This window comes from Rhinoraja longicauda, unplaced genomic scaffold (genome assembly GCF_053455715.1).
Source record: "Rhinoraja longicauda isolate Sanriku21f unplaced genomic scaffold, sRhiLon1.1 Scf000193, whole genome shotgun sequence".
NCBI classification, from domain to species: Eukaryota; Metazoa; Chordata; class Chondrichthyes; order Rajiformes; family Arhynchobatidae; genus Rhinoraja; species Rhinoraja longicauda.
Window position 1 is genome coordinate 54755 of NW_027601411.1, and position 23586 is coordinate 78340.

At 42.6% G+C, this 23586-nt stretch overlaps 1 protein-coding gene across 1 annotated transcript in view; it reads left to right on the forward strand.

The window, feature by feature from the left end:
* Positions 1-23586, forward strand: part of LOC144590442 (uncharacterized) — an 82233-nt gene that overhangs the window by 16852 nt on the left and 41795 nt on the right. Inside the window, exons 9-11 of the mRNA XM_078395056.1 lie at positions 1906-2032; positions 5473-5611; positions 19911-20080. Of these exons, the coding sequence (XP_078251182.1) occupies positions 1906-2032; positions 5473-5611; positions 19911-20080 (436 nt within the window). The remainder of the gene's footprint in view (positions 1-1905; positions 2033-5472; positions 5612-19910; positions 20081-23586) is intronic.

Here is a 23586-nt window from a genome sequence, read left to right on the forward strand (position 1 = left end):
TAGGGCTCGATTTTTTTTTACTAGTTAACCTTTATGCTTGGGTTTTTTCTTTACCTTTCTAGGCTAGTCACCAAACCGCTGCCACCATGTTGTACTTCGTGGTCCGGTATCTGTTATACCTTTGTTATGACTCTGGACGGACCACAAGTACACGTGTTTAAAAGGTTAGAAAGCTGGAGCTTAAATCCAGGCTGTTTATTCCATGGCCACCTGGAACCAGAGTCACCACCAAATCACATAATTGTCTTATATACACGTTACTACACAAACAAACAAAGTAGTCCTTGTGATACAACAAAGTAGTCCCTGCAATATCACAACAGTTGTCACCTTCCCCTCAGCTGACAATGAACCATTCTACATTTCCTTGTGCACCGTCTGCTTTGATTCGTTGTTTTCACACCTTACCCTTCCATATCTCTAGTCTCCCTCTCCCCTGACTCTTGGTCTGAAGAAGGGTCTCGACCCGAAATGTCACCCATTTCTTCTCTCCGGTGATGCTGTCTGTCCCGCTGAGTTACTCCAGCATTTTGAGGCATTTGAGTGTTTGACGGCACTGGGCCTGTACTCGCTGGAGTTTAGAAGGATGAGGGGGGACCTCATTGAAACTTACCGAATATTGAAATGCCTGGATAGAGTGGATGTGGGGAGGATGTTTTCACTAGTGGGAGAGTTTAGGACGTACCTTTAAAGGAGAGGGAGAAATTCTTGTTCATTTTTGACAAGTACAATGAATAATTTTTAGCATTAGGCTGGTCTGTGAGGACTGACAAATGGGTTTAATTTTATCCATATGATAGAATCAGCAAAAATCATCAGTTTCCCAGTGCACAGAGGCTTATGCTTAGATTATGCATTCAGTTGCTAGATGGGAACTTTTAACTTCCTTTTAACAGAGGTAAATGTACTTTTAATTAAGTCAAGAGGATAATGATAAACTTGGGTGAGAACACCAGGTGGTGGAATAAAATGTAGAAACAAAATGTTTCTGGTAGATGCTGGTTTACAAAGAAAGATACAAAGTGCTGGAGTAACTCGGTGGTTCAGGCAGTATCTTTGGAAAACTTGGATAGGTGACATTTCGGGTAAGGACCTTCCTCAGACTGATTGTGTGGGAGGGGGACAGAAAGCTCGAAGAGAGGAGGGGAAGGATGCCGTAGCTAACCTCATCTACTGTATCTGGTCTTGCCGATGTGGCTTCCTGAACAATGGCAAGTCCAAGCGTAGACTTGGCGACCACTTGGCTGAACAGGTCCGCTCAGTCCTCCCAAGGCCTGCTGGATTTCTATTTTAAATACCATTCCCATTCCCACACTGACCTTTCTGTCCTGAGCCTTCTCCATTGCCAGAGTGAGGCCACACACAAACTGGTGGAACAGCACCTCATATTTTGCTTGGGTAGCTTACAGCCCAACAGTATAATCATTGAATTCTCCAAATTTAGGTAAGCACAAATTCCCACCTTCTTCCCTCAATCCACCCCTCCTCACATCTCTCTCCAGTACCCCACTTGGGCTCTCATCTATTTCTTCCCTCCCTTTCCCTTCCACCTACATTTCTTCCTCTAGCTTCATCATTCGTAACTCTTTAACCTTCTGTCTTTTCATCTCTGACCTTTGTCCAACCATCAGCCTATTAACGCCCCCCCTCCCCTACCTGTCAGGCATTGTCCTGCCCCTCCTGTCTTCTAGCTTTCTTTCCCCCCCCCCCACCCTCCCTCTCCCTCACCACATTGAAAATCAGCCTGAAGAAGTGTCGCGACCTGAAACATGACCTATCCATGTTCTCCGAAGATGTTGCCAGACCCGTTGAGTTGCACCAGCACTTTGCAGCTTTCTTTTTCTGGTGAAAATTGAGTGCACTGCTTTCATTTAACCATGTTTTATCTTTTTTCATTGTTGTTAGAAAGAATTGCAACTTTTAACGAGCAGGTTAGATGTACAACTGCAAACCTTCCCCATGGAAGAACTGGAGCCACATCAATCTGCCCGAAAGAGTGACTTGGAAAAGGAGCTGGAGGTGTTCAAGAATGGTAATTGAATTCATCATTTGTGTTACAAGACAAACTGTGTGCTGTTTGTATTGCGTATTGACACGTGTTAAGTGCTTTCTGCTATTTCCACAGACCCTTTTACATCTCTCTCATCCGTCCCAAGTGCTTTACTGCTAGTGAAGTACTTTTGAATTATAGCCATTGTTATGATAAAAATACATGGCAGTCAATTTGTGCATAGTTAGCTCCTGTGACAGCATTATGGCGAGCTCATCTGTTTTAATGCTGTTGAGACAGCAATAAACACTGGCTTGGAATAACTTAACGGCTCTTCTACAAAATAGTGCCAAGGGATACTTGACATGTATTCCTGTTCATTATTTGAAGGATACAGCTCTTAAATATCATGCTGGATTATTTAAAGAGTTTTGTACCAAACCACACCAGTCCACAGGATGGAATTTATGATCTGTGAAATGGATCAAAACTTGTCTTTTATATGATGCATATTTTCACAAACACTTTCTCAGCCACTTTTTCATACAGTTTATCTGCAGTGCCTTTCATCATAGCTAATTGTGTGAGTGATAGGTTTTCACCAGAAATCTTCTTATCACCCAGGATAACTTTGATGTTTGATCTGTAGACACATCAAAGACTAGAAACAGCTACTGGCTGCTTCTTCAATCATTCTGCAAGTCTGTAGTCAAAGCTATCGTGGCTGATGGGAAAATAACCATGGGGATTCAACCCTGCTTTCCATGAGCTTAGGCTTAGTGTCTCCAGATGGTTGGCCTCGGGTCTGTGGCTTCAGAGCACCTACATTGCGTTTATACGTTTGCCAATGCTGTACTGCACAACATAATCCCCTTTACCCTGGGAAAATGATGTCTGTTCACGTTTTACTTCACTCCAAACTGCCCACATTTATTCCCCCTGGACAGATCTTGGTGTAACTGTCCTACTTTCAAATTTGAATCATTGCCTGCTGTCTCCCAGGACTTTTGATCAATCCCAAATACCATTTTCTGAATCCTCACCAATGATTCCAGAGCCAGGATTTTTTTTTTCTTCCTACAGCCATCTAACCCACTTAAAAATAGATTGAACGCACTCACCCTCTTCACTAATAACCGGTAAATAGCCCAGGAATGCTGATCCCAAACTTTGCCATTTTCTCAGACCCAAAGCAAAATGCTTCTCATGCTCACAATTCCATCCCCCCCCCCCACCTCTCATCATGCATTGAGAGCCATTATTAATGATAAAAATAGCAACTGCCTGTTATATAACTTTAACACAGCACAACCTTTCAAGGTGCTTCTCCACAATTTCACCTCCAGAAGTGACTCCATCACACTTCAGTTTTCTAATTGCTATCCTTCTGTAATTTAGCACCAACCTCCAATTGCAACCACAAGCCAGCACTTTGTTCCAACACTTAACTCCCACCTCAGCCCGATACAGTCTGCATTCCTCAGACTCAGGCACATCCTTTATATTATCGTGAAACCGAGAGAAATAAAAGCAGCAAGGTCAGTCTTCCGTGCCTGCTCCACTGTTTTATATGATCACGACTAATCCTCTGTCTCAGCAGCATATTCCTTATTTTGCCATAGATCCCATTACGCATTAACGCCACTGATCTCCCGGTGGCCCAGCACTTCAACTCCCCCTCCCATTCCCAGTCTGACCTCTCTGTCATGGGCCTCCTCCAGTGCCATAGTGAGGCCCGCCGGAAATTGGAGGAGCAGCACCTCATATTTCGCCTGGGCAGTTTGCGGCCCGGTGGTATGAACGTCGACTTCTCCAACTTCAGATAGCTCCTCTGTCCCTCCCTTCCCCTCCTCCTTCCCAGATCTCCCTCTATCTTCCTGTCTCCACCTATATCCTTCCTTTGTCCCACCCCCGACATCAGTCTGAAGAAGGGTCTCGACCCGAAACGTCACCCATTCCTTCTCTCCCGAGATGCTGCCTGACCTGCTGAGTTACTCCAGCATTTTGTGAATAAATCGATTTGTACCAGCATCTGCAGTTATTTTCTTATACACATGATGTAATATCGAGTTCAGTTCAGTTTAGGTTATTGTCACATGTTCCGAGGTACAGTGAAAAGCTTTTGTTTGCGTGCTAACCAGTCAGCAGAAAGACAAATTGTGTAAGAAGGATCTGCAGATACTGGTTTAAACTGGAGATGGCCACAAAAAGCTGGAGTAACTCAGCGGGACAGGCAGCATCTCTGGAGAGAAGGAATGTGTGACGTTTCGGGTCCAGACTCTGAAGAAGGGTCTGGACCCGAAACGTCACCCATTCTTTCTCTCCAGAGATGTTGCCTGTCCCACTGAGTTACTCCAGCTTTTTGTGTCTAGCAGAAAGACAAAACCTGATTACAATTGAGCCATTGACAGTGTATAGATTCATGATAAGGGAGTAAAGTTTAGAGCAAGGTAAAGTCAGCAAATTAGGAATCGATCTCTCACGATATTTGAATGTAATAAGTGATTTGGCCTGCACAGGTTTCTGTGACATAGAACTCCGGAGGTCACCATCTTCTGAAGAAAAGTTGAAGAAATGTCTTCTTATTTCTGTCCTAAACGTTTACCACATGCCTGGAGACTGTGACCCCTGGTTCCAGGCACCTCAGCCAAGGGAAACATCCTCATTCCCCCGTCAGAATTTGACACATTTCAGTGGAACCACTGATTTTTCAATTTAGAATTGATTCTAAATTGAAAATTTAGATCAATTTTCTAAAGTCCAGTGACTACAGACCCAGTCAAACTAAGCTCCTCTCATTTGGCAGTGTTTCTATCACAGGAGTCAGCCTGGTGAAGCTTTATTGCACTCCCTCTATTGAAAATAATTATTTTCTTAGATAAGAGACTGGAACACCAAGTGTGGTTTCAACAAGGCCCTTTTGTGGACTTGATGATCTGAGAAATCTCACTTTCTCCATTACTCCACCAAACCCTTGCCATGTAGCAATGGCGGTGTCACCCAGCCAGATGACCAATTCACACCACGCCGTTCCCTTCTCCATTAATGTTAGCCATCTGCTATCTATTTGTAACCCAGAACGTCTCCATTACTGTCTTTCAGTGTCTCTTAACTTTATTAAAAAAGACAGAACACTCTGGATATGTCTAAGTTATCATAAAATAAAGATCAAGAACATTGATTTGCAATTTTCATCAAAAATTTAGACAAAATAATAGCTTGCCCCCGAGTTACTGAATCTATTCATTGAAATTCTAACCGCTGAACTCACAACAAAGTTCTTAAAATTGCAACCAGACTTCCAGACGTGGCAGGAAACAAAATGATTTTTTTTTGGCATTTTATCGCAATTATTTGAGACTTTTTTGAGAGAAATTCTAACCCAATATTTTGCTCTTTAAATGGCACAGTGATGCAAGTGCTAACTGTCCAAGGGCATTGGCAGAGGAAACAAGTATCTTTCTGAATATTTTGTGTTGCAGAGCTAAGCTGGCTTCATGCCACTTACGATGTGCCGTTTTGTCGGAACTGGAGTGAGCTTGCGACCAATGTCCAAAGGCAGACCAAGGACACCATTTCTAAGAAAATGACTGAGCGATTTGAGATGGTGGTTGTGCCAAGGTAATGAATTACAACCTGTGGAGCCCCATTTTCTTGCTTTTCTTCCTACAAATAACGTGATCCTTGATTGGTGTAGGAAGGGTCTGCAGATGCTGGTTTAAACCGAAGATAGACACAAAAAGCTGGAGTAACTCAGTGGTACAGGCAGCATCTCTGGAGAGAAGGAATGGGTGACATTTCGGGAAACGTCACCCATTCCTTCTCTCCAGAGACGCTGCAGTCCCGCTGAGTTACTCCAGCTTTTTGTGTCCATCTTCGATCCTTGCTTAGTTACAGGTGCATTCCTTCATTTACATCCTGCAATTTTCTTATTACATTGTGGTGTTTACCATTCACTGAATGGAAATTCTGCGATCCTCTCACTCATGTAAGGAACCTGGTTTGGTTGAGTAACTCGCTGAAATGAGAATTTTCAATTGCTTAGGTGCAAAACATCCTCCCTGCATTAATTTGTCTGGGTTTCAATGGGACCGTGTCAGTCCATTGTCTGTTTTTTAATTCCTTTCCCAGGATCTCCAACAAGCATTGTAAAGTACCAGTCACAAATTCACTCACTCAATGAAGAATTCTGCTCTATGTTTCTGTGCTTCCTTTTCTGAGGGGGCAGCTCTTGGCGTTCAACAAGGGACAATATTTTCTGATCTTGCAGGTGTAAGGAATGAGCTCTTTATTAAATTCGCCAAGTTGTTTTCTTGCACCATTTGTCTAAATACTTTGTTTACTAATGAGCTAACATTCTCTGAAATGGGCGGCACGGTAGCGCAGCGGTAGAGTTGCTGCTTTACAGCGAATGCAGCGCCGGAGACTCAGGTTCGATCCTGACTACGGGTGCTGCACTGTAAGGAGTTTGTACGTTCTCCCCGTGACCTGCATGGGTTTTCTCCGAGATCTTCGGTTTCCTCCCACACTCCAAAGTGTTTGTAGGTTAATTGACTGGGTAAATGTAAAAAATTGTCCCTAGTGGGTGTAGGATAGTGTTAATGTGCGGGGATCGCTGGGCAGCGCGGACTTGGTGGGCCGAAAAGGCCTGTTTCCGCGCTGTATATATATGATATGATATGATATGAAATAAAAGAGTAGTTCTGAAATTGTCTGTAAATTCCCTAGCAAGGAAACGTGTGGATCGGGGCCAAAAATAAGCAAAGTTGTAAAAGTTTTGTCCAAATCAAAGTAATAACTTATTAACATGTTGATTACTGTAAACATTTCAGGCAGTTGGTGTTTTTGAACATTTAACTGAAGAAAGTTCCTGTTTACCTCTTGCAAATGCAGCTTTGACATATATATGGGGCATATTTTCTCTCTGACAAAATCATTTTCACTGGTGGGAATTATGCAATTGCTCGTTTGATAACAGTGGATGAGAGCTTGAAACCTTAATGATGTGAGCTCTGTATAAGTGGAATTTAAAGTGTGATTTCTCACGCTCAACACATACAGAGTGGATGAAGGGGGGGACATTTTGAAATTGATTCTCCACCTGTTGCCCAGGTAAAAACACAGTATTGATAAAATCCAATTTTGATTTGGATCAGGAGGAACTGTAAACACGCAAGAAGCTTTTTTGTGTAGTTTTCCAGAATCTGCAGAAAATATAAATTTTACTGCAGAATAATTGATGTCAGCTAATAAAGGAAGCAATTAAGAAAAGTCAGCCAAGGATATCAAAAAAGGTTTCTGAAGACCTGACTGTGTAATTTAGACTTGCATCTTAACCCAGGAAGCAAAGTCAAAATCCTCACCAAAACATCAAACTGCAAGTCATTGGGAGTCATCGGTGTTGGCAACTAACTTTAAAATTAAGGGAAGATGGACACAAAATGCTGGAGTAACTCAGCGGGACAGGCAGCATCTCTGGAGAGAAGGAACGGGTGACGTTTCGGGCCAAGACCCTTCTTCAGAATTAATGGCACCTAGAAAGGGTACAGAGAAGATTTACTAGGATATTGCCAGGGCATGTGGGTCTAACCTATAGGGAAAGGTTGAGTAGACTGGGACTCTATTCCTTGGGGCGCAGGAGGATCAGGGGTGAACTTATAGAGGTGTACGAAATCATGAGAGGAATAGATCGGGTAGACGCACAGAGTCCCTTACCCAGAATAGGGGAATCGAGAACCAGATGACATCAGTTTATGGTGAAGGGGAATAGATTTAATAGGAATCTGAGGGGTAACTTTTTCACACAAAGGTTGATAGGTATATGGAACGAGTGCCAGAGGACATAGGTACTATTGCAACGTCAAGTCAAGTTTATTTGTCACATGCACATACACGATGTGCAGTGAAATGAAAGTGGCAATGCCTGTGGATTGTGCACAAAAAAGAATTACAGTTACAGCATATAAATAAAAGTTAATACAGAGAAGACAAAATTTAGTCCCTGGAGTTATTAAAGTTAACAGTCCTGATGGCCTGTGGGAAGAAACTCCGTCTCATCCTCTCCGTTTTCACAGCGTGACAGCGGAGGCGTTTGCCTGACCGTAGCAGCTGGAACAGTCCGTTACTGGAGTGGCAGGGGTCCCCCATAATGTTGCTGGCTCTGGATCTGCACCTCCTGATGTATAGGTCCTACAGGGGGCGAGTGTAGTTCCCATGGTGCGTTCTGCCGAATGCACTACTCCCTGCAGGGCCTTCCTGTCCTGGGCAGAGCTATTCCCAAACCAGACTGTAATGTTGCCGGACAGGATGCTCTCTACAGCCCCAGAGTAGAAGCAATGAAGGATCCTCAGAGACACTCTGAATTTCCTCAGCTGTCTAAGGTGGTAAAGGCGCTGCTTTGCCTTACCCACCAGTGCGGCAATGTGCGTTGCCCATGTCAGATCCTCTTTGATGTGGACTCCCAAGTATTTAAAACTGCTCACCCTATCCACAGTAGACACGTTTGGAACAGGTAGACTGGGACATGGATAGGACAGGTTTGGATGGATATGGGCCAAACACAGGCAGGTGGGACTAGCTGGGACATGTTGGCTGGTGTGGGCATCTTGGGCTGAGAGGCCTGTTTCCACGCTGGATGAATCTATGAGTCTATGACTCTATGACAGGGATTTATTTATAAGTCTCCAATCACAAGTATTAATGATTGAGATGTGACAAATAAAGGCTGGTATTTCAGAATTAGCAGAAGAGCTGGCGACCATGCCTGACCCTTGACTGTCTTAAAACGACACAGAGATTGGTCGTGTTGACTGCTAGATCCTTGCTACTTGTGGGAAGGGAGGAGGGGGCGATTCTATTTATCCCATATTCACTCTCCTTACTTTCCTGTACTCTTACTATCTCTTAAACCTGCTCATTAACTCTCCCTTGATTCATTTTGGTGTTAACGTATTCTCAGGGATAGTTTACGGCCGTTAGTAAGCATGACTTTGGGATGTGGAAAGAAACCAGAGCACCTTGGGGAAACACACGTAATAATAAAAACGCTGTAAAACTGAAATAAAAAGGAAAACTTGGGAAAGTAAGAGGCCAGGCAGTACCAGTGGAAAGAAAAATGTAGTGAAGGTTTCAGGTGTTGAGCTACTTCAGCATAATTGGGAAAGAGAAAAGAAACAAGTTAATTTTCGCTTGTAGAGAAGGTGGGAGTGAGATGGGTAGAACAAAAGGAATCTTTTTGACAGAGTGAAACCAAGTGAGTTAAAGTGGCATTTAGAAGCACATTATACTTCTTTGTCTCTGCTGTGTGTTACTGATAGCAGGGCAATGGAACATGCCAAGCAGGCCAAGCTATACTAATGGAGAGCCAAAAACAGCCAGTGTCACAAATGAATGACTGGCAGACATATCCAGTTCTGATACAGAAGGAAAGAGCAAGTTATCAAAAATCAGAGAATTCAATACTGAGTGTTGAAGACAAGAATATACCCAGAGAGAAGTTGACCTGTTGCTCTCCAAGCTTGCACTGAGTCTTATTGTAAGTGTGCAGTAAACCACCGACATATCGGTCAGAATGGAGACACAAGAAATTACAGATGTTGGTTTACAAAAAAAGAGCTGGAAATTACAAAATCCTGGAGTAATTCAATAGGTGATGTTTTGTTTTGGGTCAGGAGCTTTCTTCAGACAGATTATGGTGTTGGATGGGGGGAGAAATGGGGGCAGGACAAAGCCTGGCAAGTAATAGGTGGATACAGGTGAGGGGGGTTTCGATAGGTAAATAGTTGGACAAAGGCCAGAGATAGAGAGAAAGAAAGTGTAAGGATAGAAATGTTGTGAATTGTGAAGCCTGAGGAAGGAATAGAGGTGGAAGGGCACAGCAGAGGGGAACGGGAGAAATGGGTCCAAATCTAGTGGGGCACAGGGAAGGAAGTGGGGGGAGGGTGTGTTGTTAGTTACTGAAATTGGAGAATTCAGTGTTCATACCATTAGGTTGTAAGCTACACGAGGGGAATATCAGGTGCTGTTATTCCAGTTTGCATGTGGTTTCGTTCTAGCAATAGAGGAGGCACAGGACAGAAAGATCAGTATGGGAATGGAAAGCAGAGTTCAAATGGTTAGCAACTGGAAAATTGTGCAGACTAAGCATGAGTGCTTGGCAAAACGGTTGCCTAGTCCACGCTTGATAATATACGTTCTCCCAGTGACCTGGGTAGGTTTTCTCCAGGTGCTCCAGTTTCCTCCCACACTCCAAAGACCTACAAGTTTGTAGGTTAATTGGCTTGGTAAAATTGTAAATTGTCCTTAGTGTTTAGGATAGCGGGGATCGCTGGTCGGCACGGACTCAGTGGGCCTAAGGCCCTGTTTCCACGCTGTATCTCTAAACCACACTAAACTAAACTAAATTAATTGTATACTTTCCTCTTACACTCTACTCCCAAAGTGCAACACTCACACTTGCCAGGATAAAACTTCACCTGCCATTTTTCTAACTATAGATAGACACAAAAAGCCGGAGTAACTCAGCGGGACAGGCAGCATCTCTGGAGAGAAGAAATGGGTGACGTTTCGGGTCAAGACCCTTCTTCAGACTGGTTAGGGATAAGGGAAACAAGAGATATAAACAATGATGTGGAGAGATAAAGAACAATGAATGAAAGATATGCAAAAAAGTAACGATGATGAAGGAAAAGGCTGTTTGTAGGGTGAAAATGAGAAGCTAGTGCAACTTGGGTGGGGGAGGGATAGAGAGCTAGGGAATGCCGGGACTACCTGAAGTGAAAGAAATCAATATTCATACCACTGGGCTGTAAGCTGCCTAAGCGAAATATGAGATGCTGTTCCTCCAATTTGCATTTAACCTCACTCTGACAATGGAGGAGACCGAGGACAGAAAGGTCTGTGTAGGAATGGGAAGGAGAATTAAAGTGTCCAGCAGCCGGGAGATCAGGTTGGATCATGCAGGCTGAGCGAAGGTGTTCCGTGAAACGTTCGCCCAGTCTGCGTTCAGTCTCGCCGATGTTTAAGAGTCCACATCTTGAACAACGGATACTGTAGATGAGGTTGGAGGAGGTGCAAGTGAACCTCTGCCAAACCTGAAAGGACTGCCTAACCTGAAAGGGGTCCCTGGACAGAGTCGAGGGAGGAGGTATAGCAACAGGCGTTGCATCTTCTGCGGTTGCAGGGGAAGGTACCTGGGGAGGGGGTGGTTTGGGTGGGAAGCGATGAGTTAACCAGGGAGTTGTGGAGGGAACGGTCTCTGTGGAAGGCGGAAAGGGTTGGAGATGGGAAAATGCGGCTAGTGGTGGAATCCCATTGGAGGTGGCGGAAATTTCAGAGCATTATGTGTTGTATGCGACGGCTGATGGGGTGGAAGGTAAGGACTAGGGGGACTCTGTCTCTGTTGCGACTGGGGGGGGGGAGCAAGGGCAGAGCTGCGGGGTACGGAGGAGACACGAGTGAGGGCCTCATCTATGATGGGAGAGGGGAACCATATCTGTATTTGATCTACATCGTGTTGTCTCCTTCGACAGTCTTCACTGTTGCAGATCTACCAGATTTTATATTGATTTTATGCAAACTTATGAACCAACCCATCTACATTTTCATTCAAGTCATTTATACGTATCATGAACATCAGAGGTCTCACCATTGATCCCTGCAGAAATGCACTGTTCACATGTACTGGATAAGCCAGTTCTGAATTCAAGCCACCAAGTCACTGGGAATCCCACGCATCTTAATCTTCTGGATCAACTTACCATGAATGACTTTATCAAATGCCTTACTAAAATCCATGTTCACAACATCCACTATCATAACCCCCTCATAAAACTCAGTCAAGCTTGTAAGTCATAACCTAGAGCAGACAAAACCTTGCTAGCAGTTCCTAATTACTCCATTCTCTTCCAAATATGGATGAACTTTGTCGTTGATAACACAGCTATCAAAATTGATGGTTTATGAATCGTCACATGGAGCAAGATAATTAGCAGATCTACCGACCACAGCGTCTATACTCAGGTGATTCTTCTATCTTTAGCATCCACATTTTTCCTACTGTTTATGTTTATTGCCTACACTTTTTTTAAAAAATCTTTCTTTTTAAACATCTCCAAAGTTTTTCCAGATTTTTTTTTGGTCTTCATCATCATTTTGTCAACACATGGATTTTAAGCCACTTGAAACTATTCCCACATGGCCAATGAACAATTAAGCGATGGCAGTCCTTCCCTGACTGCAGAAAACCTAGAGATGGTGTCCTACACGTGTGATTCATCAGCAGGATGCCATAAATGTGCAATTAAGGCTGGCCCTGAACACTGAATCATACTCAGCATGTGAAAGTGCAAAGCTCCCAGCACAATACTGAATGTGGCATCAACTTTGGAAAATTAGTCCTCCAGTTCACAACCATTTGTTTTAAGGGTCTGAAAAATATAACATTCATCATATTTATAATTGAATAGAGTGGGATGGTAATTTTGTGTACTGAACATTTCTTTGCAACACTTCTTTTAAAATGCCATTGCGAGACTTCATGACGGAGCGAAATTGAAGGGTGAGTAAACCTTAATTACTGTTCTGTGTTTCTCAGCTGCTGCTTATTCAACACCATTGGCAGGGACCTGGAAATTGTACTTCCCCTCTTCCCACTCACCCAACTAGCATATGGTGTGTGTTTAGTGTGGGGCACACGGTAAAAAAAACCCAAGATGATAGAAATTAAATTGGAAATATAAAAGGGCAATTAGTTTTTTTTTAAAAGCTGATGGAAGGAAAGTACAATCATTCAACAAAAATTAATAAAATAATAAGAGGTGGTGCAGTGGTAGAGTTGCTGCCTAACAGCGCTAGAGACTTAGATTCAATCCTGACTTTGGGTGCTGTTTCTACAATCTCCCTGTGACGGCATGGTTTTTCCCCAATGCTTTGGTTTCCTCCCACACTACAGAAGACGTACAGGTTTGTACATTAATTGACTTCGGTAATGATTATAAATTGTCCCTAGTATGTAGGCTAGTGCTAGTGTACCGGGATCACTGGTCGGCAAGGATCGCTGAGCTGTATCTCTAAACTAAACTAAATAAAATGAACTGGTCCCTGTTAAAAGCTTTGAAATCTTGTAATATTGGTGCAGTGGGTTATCACTTCTTACCCCACAAGAGGGCGCCATTTAACACTTCAGTTTATGATCCCCCATCTTTTTTATGTAGGAAGATAACTGCAGATGCTGGCACAAATCGAAGGTATCACAAAATGCTGGGTAACTCAGCGGGTCAGGCAGCATCTCTGGAGAGAAGGAATGGGTGACGTTTCGGGTCGAGACCCATCTTCAGACTGATGTCGGGGGGGAGGGACAAAGAAAGGATGTAGTTGGAGACAGGAAGACAGTGGGAGAACTGGGAAGGGGAGGGGAAGAGAAGGAAAGGGAATTTTCTGGGTCATTGACTTCTCTAACTTTAGATAGCTCCCCTTCCCCCTCTTCCCCTCCCCCTTCCCAGTTCTCCCACTGTCTTCCTATCTCCAACTACATCCTTTCTTTGTCCCTCCCCCCCCGACATCAGTCTGAAGAAGGGTCTCAACCCGAAACGTCACCCAATTCCTTCTCTCCAAAGATGCTGCCTGACCTGCTGAGTTGCTCCAGCATTTTGTGGTACCCCATCTCTTTTACAACTCTTGTAGTTATTTTACAATATTTAATAAATAGCATTGCTCAGGACATGTGGTGGCACCAGATAACAGGGAGTAGTGTAAATGATATGATGTCACTAATTTGAAGACCCTCATCTGCTGCTGTATTCTCATGCCAACACGTGTCAGCTTTAAAAAGCAATAGATGTGCAGAGGAAGAAAGCATATCTTCAAAGGCTGGACATGATGAGCTGAGCAATGGTGAAAACATTAGTTGTCAAAGAATAAGGATGCAGAAATGTAATTCCCAGTTGATAATGCAAATTCAAATTGTCCAGTGGATGTATTCTGCCTCTGAAATTTAATTTCAAAGGTATTTTAAAATTCTGCTATAAGTAAATGCATTACATTAGTTTTGTGAAAATCTGGGCAATCAAAGATAGTCATAGCCCAAATCACATATAGAAAGAATGCAAACATTTTGAATTGAAAAACTGTGACCACCTGAATTTGGCCTGTAAAGCTGGCTCGAAGGGCCGAATGGCCTCCTCCTGCACCTATTGTCTATTGTCTATTGTCTAATGATCTTCTCCAATTGTGTATTCACTTCTGTGTATGAAGGAACTGCAGATGCTGGTATAAACCGAAGATAGACACAAAAAGCTGGAGTAACTCAGCGGGTCAGACAGCATCTCCAGAGAGATGGAATAGGTAATGTTTCAAGTCGAGACCCTTCTGGAGTCTGAATACAATAAACATTCAAGTCTGAAGAAGGGTCTCAACCGAAATGTCACCTATTCCTTTTCTCCAGAGATGCTGTCTGACCTGCTGAGTTACTTTTTGTGTCTATCTTGTGTATTCACTCCTAATATATACAAGAATGAGTGTGGGGCACCCAAATGGACAAATTAATCTGGTTTGAAATTTGCATATGGGCCACTCAATTGTAACCCTCTCCGCCCTCTTAACAGGTGGACGGTGGAGGGCCAAATATTGGAAAGAGCAGATGAAACAGTATTTGTACAGAGAGTAGTTGAGTTAAATTTGTGGACTTGGGCCCTTCAGCAAAACGTGTTAGCGTTGGTGCTGTTGTGTAAAGACCATGCATTAGGAGGCTGCAGCATTTTCGTAGCACAAAAGCAATTTTTAAATAAGCTGCTTTCCATCTCCAGGGCAATTTTTTTTTGTGCTTTCTGTCGTGCTGACTGGAGGTTGCAACAAATAAAGAATGAAAGCTTCCCACATAGCGGAAAGAATAGAGAGAGAAAAAGTGAGTCAAGTGACCTCTCCCGCCCCTTCAAGCTGCTCCTTGAATATTGGTAGTGTCAGGCGTTCCAACATCTGGCATTTTCCTCAGGGAGATATTTTGAATGTGGGAATAGAATGAGAGTCATTCTCCACAGGGAAAAAAAAAAAAATCAGAAAAGAAATTGGAGAAAACAAAAGACATTAAATGCTAACATTAGGCATATCCTATTTTGAGTCAATTGCATGCAGCACACAGTTGTCACAGAGACATGCTAGGGGCATTCCCAGCAGCAGGAGTTGCTGTCAAAATAATCTTATGCCTGGAATTTAAAAAAAAGATTCTATAGTACATCTTTTAGTACAAAATACTTTGCTGACTATAATAGTCTCACAGTAATTAAAGCTTTCTGTAAAATCAGAAAGGGTCTTATGTTGCTAAAAGGGTGTACTTTGATTGCAGGCAAATGCTGTTTGTTACAGGAGATGCTTGAAGGCATTTAAATAGATTTGTTAAGTCTGGAGAAATGTATTTTCATGCATGGGGTATCTGGATTTATACAATAAAAGCAAAATAACCCTTTCAATAATTTTGTCCATGTGGGGATTCACAGTTTGTTTTCCCTGAAAATATTGCCTGCCTCTAGGAACACAGTTCAATTATGAAAAAGTCTCTTTTGCCTGACAAGATGTTTATTGTATCCACATATCCTTGGTTCAAATGCAGCGTTGGTATTACTGTACATTGTAAATTAACATTTTGATCTATATTTAGTCTGGGAGTGAGCTATTTTCAAGCAGTGAACTGGAAGGCGATGTAATTATCATGCTTTGTGTAACTTCATTATGCTCATTCCTTTGCATCCAGCCTCACTCTGCTACTCCTATATCTGTTTGCAATCTCCCACCTCGCTCATTAATATAAGAAGAACTGCTTTTTCTCTGGTCAAACATAACCTCAAATGTCTATTTTATATAATGCTTTTTTTCTGATCAAAGATACCGTTGGCCGAGAGAAGTAAATCTCAGAAAGTTTGGTTAATCTACGATCAAACTTAGAAAAAAAATGTTACCAAAACATCTGTAATGCATTGTCAAAAAATAAATCTCACATTGAAATGCAGACACTTCTTTTCCATGGTGATTTCTGGTGATGTTACCAAGGTTACATTTATGCCTGTCCTAAAATGCCCTACAAAATGGTGTTGGACCTTTACTTTGGATTGCTGCATTCCCTGCATTGATAATCAGTATTAGTAGTGGGACAATTTCAAGATTATGGCAACATGTGTGTGGCGTGCAAGGCAACATAACATATATCTTGCAAGAGGTCACGTCAAGTTTATTGTCCTACGCAATGTACGATGAGGCACAGGTACGAGGATTAAGCAGCATTGTGGGCACATAGGCAACACAAATACATAAATTACACATAAATACTGCATGACAGTAGTAAGAAAAAGACTGCAAAAAAGAAACAATCCATTAATGCAAAATGTAATGAGAAAACAAGTCCATGGTAGTGGTCCATGGTGTTCTGTTGCCAAGGTAGGATGAGGTTTGTGCAAGTTTGTTCAAGTGATTGATCGTTGTAGGAAAGTAGCTGTTCCAGAACCTGGTGGTGTGGAACGTCAGGCTTCTGTACCTCCTGCCTGACAGTAACAAGAAGAGGAAGGAATGATCCAGATGCTGGGATATTTTGTTGATGGATGCCGCTTTCTTGGGGCAGCACTTGGTGTTGGTGTGTTCGATGGTGAAGAGGTCTGTGCTCATGACGGACTAGGTTGTGTCCACCACGGACACTGAGTCCTGGAGATGTCAAATTCTCATGACATTGCTTCTCGTGTTCTTGATATTAAAGGTGATGGGGCTCAGAAGCTCTGATAAAGTTGGTTTGCTGAATTGCTGAAATGAATTACAACTGCAGAGAATGTCCTTAGGGTGCCAACAGCAGTGCCTGTGAAATTAAGTTCCTACTCCAGGAAACTGCTGGGCTATCAAGACAATTCAGCATTCCGATATGCACATAATCATCTCATTGAACAAAGATTGTTCACTCATGGCCATAAAGCCACCAATTTTGTTGGTATATCATCATGTTGTGTTGGTTGGATATGAGTAAGCAAAAAGTTTCATGGATATCACTTTTAGACCGGGATCTATCATACCATGAGAGTCAAAAACCACAAATTCCTGGGCGTGCATATTTCTGAAGATCTTTCCTGGACCCAGCACACTGATGCAATTATAAATAAAGCACATTAACCCCTCTACTTCCTGAGACGATTACGGAGATTCGTTATGTCAGAGGATTCTCTTGAACTTCTACACCTACAGTAGAGAGCATATTGACTGGTTGCACCATGGCCTGGTTCGGCATCTTGAACGCCCAGGAGCGAAAAAGACTGCAAAAAGTAGTGACCACTGCCCAGTCCTTCACCAGCTCTGACCCTCCCCACCATCGAAGGGATTTATCGGAGTCGCTGCCTCAAAAAGGCAGCCAGCATCATCAGACACCCACACCATCCTGGCCACGCACTCATTTCACCCCTGCCATTGGGAAGAAGGTACAGGAGCCTGAAAACTCTTAACGTCCAGGTTCAGGAACAGCTTCTTCCCTACAGTCATCAGGCTATTAAACACCACAACCTCAAATAAGCTCTGAACTACAATAGACTTTTATTATTATTATTATTATTATTATTATTGCACTATTATTGTTTTTTTGTGTACGTATGTGTGTGTGTATGTGTATATGTATATATATATATATATATTTATAGATATATATGTATGTGTGTGTACTTGTGAGTATCTGTAGAAATACACACTGAACCTTTTTTTTCTTTTTTTCCTCTCGTTTATTATATTGTTTACAGTGTACTATGTTTACTTATTCAGTTGTGCTGCAGCAAGTAAGAATTTAATTGTTCTATCTGGGACATACAACAATAAAACACTCTTGACTCTCTCTTGACTCTTGACCATGCAGTGGAGAGTAACCTTATTAGTGTAATAATGATGCATCTTATCATGTTATACAGAATGGAGATACCTAGATTCACCAATTTAGATGATCTAGTGTCTTTCTCTACACAATCCAATCCTCTCATTTCCACCACATCCCATTTCTTCAAAGGTGTTAACGTTTCACTTTTACCATGTGATATAAATGTCATTTCATTCACACGCTAAGAAGTATCATGAATTAACCATAACCCTGGCCAAATTGTTGGACACAGAATCTTTCAAGACAATGCTAGTCTGTTACCACAATGTTGAAGAGCATGCATGCACATCTTCAATCTATTCTTCCTAAGCTCATTGTCTTTATACCATCTTGCATGAGCCAAAACTTAAACCAGTTAATTGATGTTAAAGCCAATACTTCTGCCGTTAGCTTTCCATGTCACTTATCCAGTGTTTATTCCGACTCTATTCTTCATGTGTACTGGTCATATGCAACCTTTATATTCCATTTGACTCTGAACCAAGCTTTTTAAGTACCACCAAGATAATATATTTTTATTTGTGGAGCATTCTTCACTCCATTCTTCACTCCATATTATCCCTCTGCTGCTGTTCTTTTGTTACTCCATGCCTGGAGCTCTTGAATGTATTCCTCCAGCACTCCTCTCCACATGAATTCTAAATTATTTCAAAGATTTCAGTGTGCATTTTACCCACACTAGATCTTGGTCTTGAGTCATTCCTCATTCAACCATCCTCCTCACCCTCACTCATCCAGACTAGTTCCTTCTTTTTTGCCGGGCCAAGTTTTGAATCATTGTTCTCAGTTACAAAGCTTTTCATAGCATTACCCTCAAAACAGACCCATGTCACCATCTCTTATTCTCTAATTCTTGATTAGTACAGGTGTCAGAGGTTATGGGGAGAAGGCAGGAGAATGGGATTAGGAGGGAGAGATAGATCAGCCATGATTGAATGGTGGAGTAGACTTGATGGGCCGAAAAGCCTAATTCTACTATTCCTTATGGCCTCATGATCTCCATAGTGCCATGAATCTGAGCTACTGTGCACTTCCCACTCTGTGGCAAACATCTTAGCCCTGCCTTCAACAAGAACTCCCAAAGCTCTTCACCTTGGTTGTCCATCCCATCCCAGGAAAGCATTTTCAAAACCAACTACAGAATATGGATCATGCCTTTGTTCACCTCTGAAAGCCTCAACATTGTGTTCTCTTTCTATAGCATGACATACGATGGAAAATCTTTATTGTAGTAAAGGAAATATACAAATACAAATGTTGTTGAACATATAAAATCAGACAACTCTGAATTCTTCATTGTACTTGCTTAATTCCAGAGTATAAATTATGTCGGCTGATGGTAACCTGATAAAGAGGCTAATTTCTGAAGGCTTTGGTTTTGGTGGTCAGTCACATCATTGGAGGAAGGAGCATAATCTAAACCTCTCGTTTGTTTGTTTGTTTGTCCCTAAACTACAGCCAAAACCGTGCACGATAGCATGACAATTTTAGGCCCATCTCACTCACCGTCGTCCCTTTGGTGCTAAAGGAAGAAGTTTCATTGAAATCGGTGTTATATTTTTAAAGTTATTCACCTTTTAAAGTTTAAATTTATCTCCGAGGGAAGGGGGGAGGGAAGGAGGGAGGGAGAGGGTTGGAAGGAGGGGGGGGTGGAAGGAGGATAAGGGAGGTTGAGGGGGATGGTGGGGGGGAGGAGGGATGGCGAGGGGGTTAGTGGGGGGGGAGGGGGGAGGAGAGGGCGGTACGCCAATGCAGGAGAGGTTTGGGCTCATCGGGTCCACTTGGTCTAGTAGAGACTAGAAATTCTCACCTCAGGAGAGAAAGAACCTCAGAGACATCTGTTCATAAACCATGCCTGTAATTGTTATGCTGGAAACGTTCTCTAGATGCTTGAATGACATGCATTATTTTTTTTACTCAATCACACAGATAGCCATATTTTGTGGAGAAGGCTGGAAATATTGCAGATAGAAGTTGAGGGGAGAAGAGAAAGTGGCTCTGACTTTTTAAATATTTGTTTTCTTTACCTTCCAGAAATATGTCTATGAACGATCTATGCTTGACGTCAGCAATTACTTTCACCGAGACCAATGGCTTCTACCTCGCAGTTGAGAAGGAGACCTTCCCTGAAAATAGAAAGCTCGTTCTTCAGAATAAAAATACAAAGAAATTTACCGAAGATTTTTCAGGCTGTCAACCTAAGGGTGAGAAATGCTCATAACTCAACATCTGACTGTTTGCAGACAAATGGAACTTGTACACTGAAGGAGCTGCAGGATAACATGGAATACAAATGTAATTATCTTCCTGACTCTTATTCAGACAAAAGCACTTTACCAGTGTCTAGATGGTACATAATTCAGTTGCAACCTGAAATGCACTTCACCTCTTCTTTCCATCATTTCTGATTAGACAGGTGGAACAGTGGTATCACAAAATGCTGGAGTAACTCAGCAGGTCAGGCAGCATCTTGGAGAGAAGGGATGGGTGACGTTTCGGGTCGAGACCCTTCTTCAGACTGATGACGTTTCGGACCGAGACCCTTCTTCAGACTGAACAGTGGAACAGTGGCCTCTCATTTGGCTACTCGTGCCTGCTCTGTCATTCTATAAGATCATTGCTTCCTCAGCATCACTTTGCTGCACTAACCCATGCGTCTTGATGCCCTTAATATCCTAAAATCTATTGATCAGTTACTCATATACTTGGCAGTCCTTGTGAGTAGAGAGTTCCTAAGATTCAATAACTTCCAGTTGAATAATGTTTATCCCTATTTGGCAAATACAGGTCACCTCTTGTTTTGAACCTGATTGTATACACTCCAGGCAGGGGAAGCATCAGACCTGTGTCCACCTGTCAAGCTCCATAAGAATCTTTATATTTCAATGAGATCAGCTTTCATTCTTCTAAACTTTAGAGCCCCAGTCTGCTTAATCTCTTCTCACATGACACGATACAATATGATACGATACGATATGATAGAACTTTATTTATCCCTGGAGGGAAATTAATTTGCCAACAGTCATAAAAACAAACAAACATATGAAACATGAACATAAAGTGACGAGTGGTAATGCTTTAGGGATGCGCAAAGATTGAGGGGAGGGGGGGTGGTCATTCTCAGACTCAGTCTACTCCACGACAGAAGGGGAGGAGTTCTAAAGTTTGATAGCCACAGGGAAGAAGGATCTTCTGTTGCGTTCTGTCCTGCATCTTGGTGGAGCCAGTCTGTTGCTGAAGGTACTCCTCAGGTTGACCAGTGTGTCATGGAGGGGGTGAGCTGTATTGTCCAGGATGCTCTGCAGTTTGTGGAGCATCCTCTCCTCCAAGCCCACCTCCCATGAATCCAACTCCACCCCCAGGACAGAGCCAGCCTTCCTGATGAGTTTGTTAATCCTATTGGCGTCTGTGACCATCGCCCTGCTGCCTCAGCACAAGGACAGCGAAGAACTTGGCACTGGTTACCACCGATTCGTGGAACATCTGCAGCATCTTACTGCAGACGTTGAAGGAGTAGAGCCTTCGAAAAAGTACAGCCGACTCTGTCACTTCTTCTGCAGGGCACCAGCATTCCTAGACCAGTTCTGTTACCGCCCAGGTACACTCCCAGGTATTTGTACTCCCTGGTAAACTGCACATCCACACCATTGATGGAGACAGGGGACAGGGGTATTCCTTTCCTCCTAAAGTCCACCACCAACTCCTTAGTCTTGTCGGTGTTGAGCTGCAGGTGATTCAGCCCACACCACTCAATAAAGTTGTTGACTACACCTCTGTATTCAGCTTCCCTCCCCGCACTGATGCAGCCCACAATTGCAGAGTCATCTGAAAACTTCTGCAGGTGGCAGGAGAAGGAGTTATAACTGGTCCAAGGTGTAGATGGTAAACAGGAAGGGAGAGAGAGAGACAAATGCACCAATGTAGGAATCAATCTGGTGGACATTTGTGACACTTCCCCAATTGCAAAGATACTCTTCCTTACACAGGGATACTAAATCCTATCTTAGGATGAGATTATACCAGAACACTCAATTATTGGAGCAAGGCATCGCTACTCTACTACGCAAATCCTCCTGCAACTAAAGCTAACATCCCATTTGTTTTTCCTAATTGCTTACTGTTATTTTTGTGCTCACTATTCTCTACCCTTTAACAATCTTTATTCTATGCCAATATTTCATCCACAAGAAAGTGCGCTCGAGTTACCTGCAATAAACCTTTGTAGGGCACTTAAGAAAGGCCTTCTGAAGGTGCATCTGCAGCACACCAACATGCCCTCATCTCCTTTGCTGGTCACAGCAGGACATTTTTGAGGCAGACACTTTTTATTAATGGTCATCCATTGGTTTCATGGCTACTATTACTGGGACTATTTTTTTAAACTTCCAGAGTTATTTACAAACTTGAATTTAAATAACTCGATATTTTGTTGTGGGATTCAAACATGATTCTGAATCGATGGTCCAGAACTCTAGCTATCCATCTAGTAACGTAACCACAAAGCTATTGCCCTCCATAAGTCACTCCTAAACAGTCACATTGTACGATACCTTTGAGGAAAATATCTTCTGGCAGTTTCAGTTGTAGTCTTCTTCATCTTAAACTTTGAAAATTAAATATTTATATCTGCTCACTCTCTTCAGATGTGGTATCAATGAGTGAATCTAGAGCAAAGTCCCAAAGCAGGAATGCAGAATAAGAAATGTTATCCTTATGTCTTTTCCATTGAGTATTGCACCCTTTCTTTCTTTCCCATATGGCTGACCATGATCCCACCAACAGAATCACATAATATTCATATTCCCTACACTAAGCTAGGAAGCATTCCAAGGTCAAGAAGCTCTCCATTGATACTTTTACCAGTCACACAGGGCTTTGCCTCACCATTCACACCACTTTGCATGGCGTGAGTGCATGTTTGGCCATCCGATCCTGCACAGAGTTCAAATCCAACTTGTGTGGGGCCAGATGCTATCCCAAGATGCTGTGGGAGGGAAAGCAGAAGATTGCTGAGGCTCTGATCACGGTTTTTGCACCTTTGTTAGACACGGGTGAGATTCCGGATGATTAGAGGATAGTTAATGCTACACCTTTATACAAGAAGGGCAGCAGGGATAGCAAGGTAATTATAGGCTGGTGATTTTTATATAATTGGTTGGGAAATTATTGGAGAAAGTTCGGAGGTACTGGACTTATGTACAATTCCTAATGTAAGGAATTGATTACGAATAGGCAGTAAGACTTTGTGATGGAGAAATCCCGCCTCACTAATTTGATGGAGTTTTTTGAGGTAACACAGGAGATTAATGAAGGCAGGGCAATAGATGCTGGCTATACGTACTTCAGCAAGGCATTTGAGAAGATCCTAACTGGAAGGCTAGTCCAGAAAGTTAAGGCACATGGGATCTAAAGGCGTGCTAACCAACTGGATCCAAAATTCACTTGGTGATAGAAGGCAGAGGAGAGTGGTTCAAGGATGTTTTTCTGATGGGAAACCTATGACTAGTAATGTACAGCATGCAGTATATTGGGCCAAGGACCTTTGCTGTTCATGATATGTAATAGCAATTTTGATGTGAATGTAAGAGATGCGATCCGTAAGTTTAGAGATGACACAAAAATTAGTGGTGGTGTGGAGGAGGGGTGTCTAGGCTACAGCAGGATATACATCAGATGGAAACTTCATTAAAAAATTGGCAGATGGAATTTA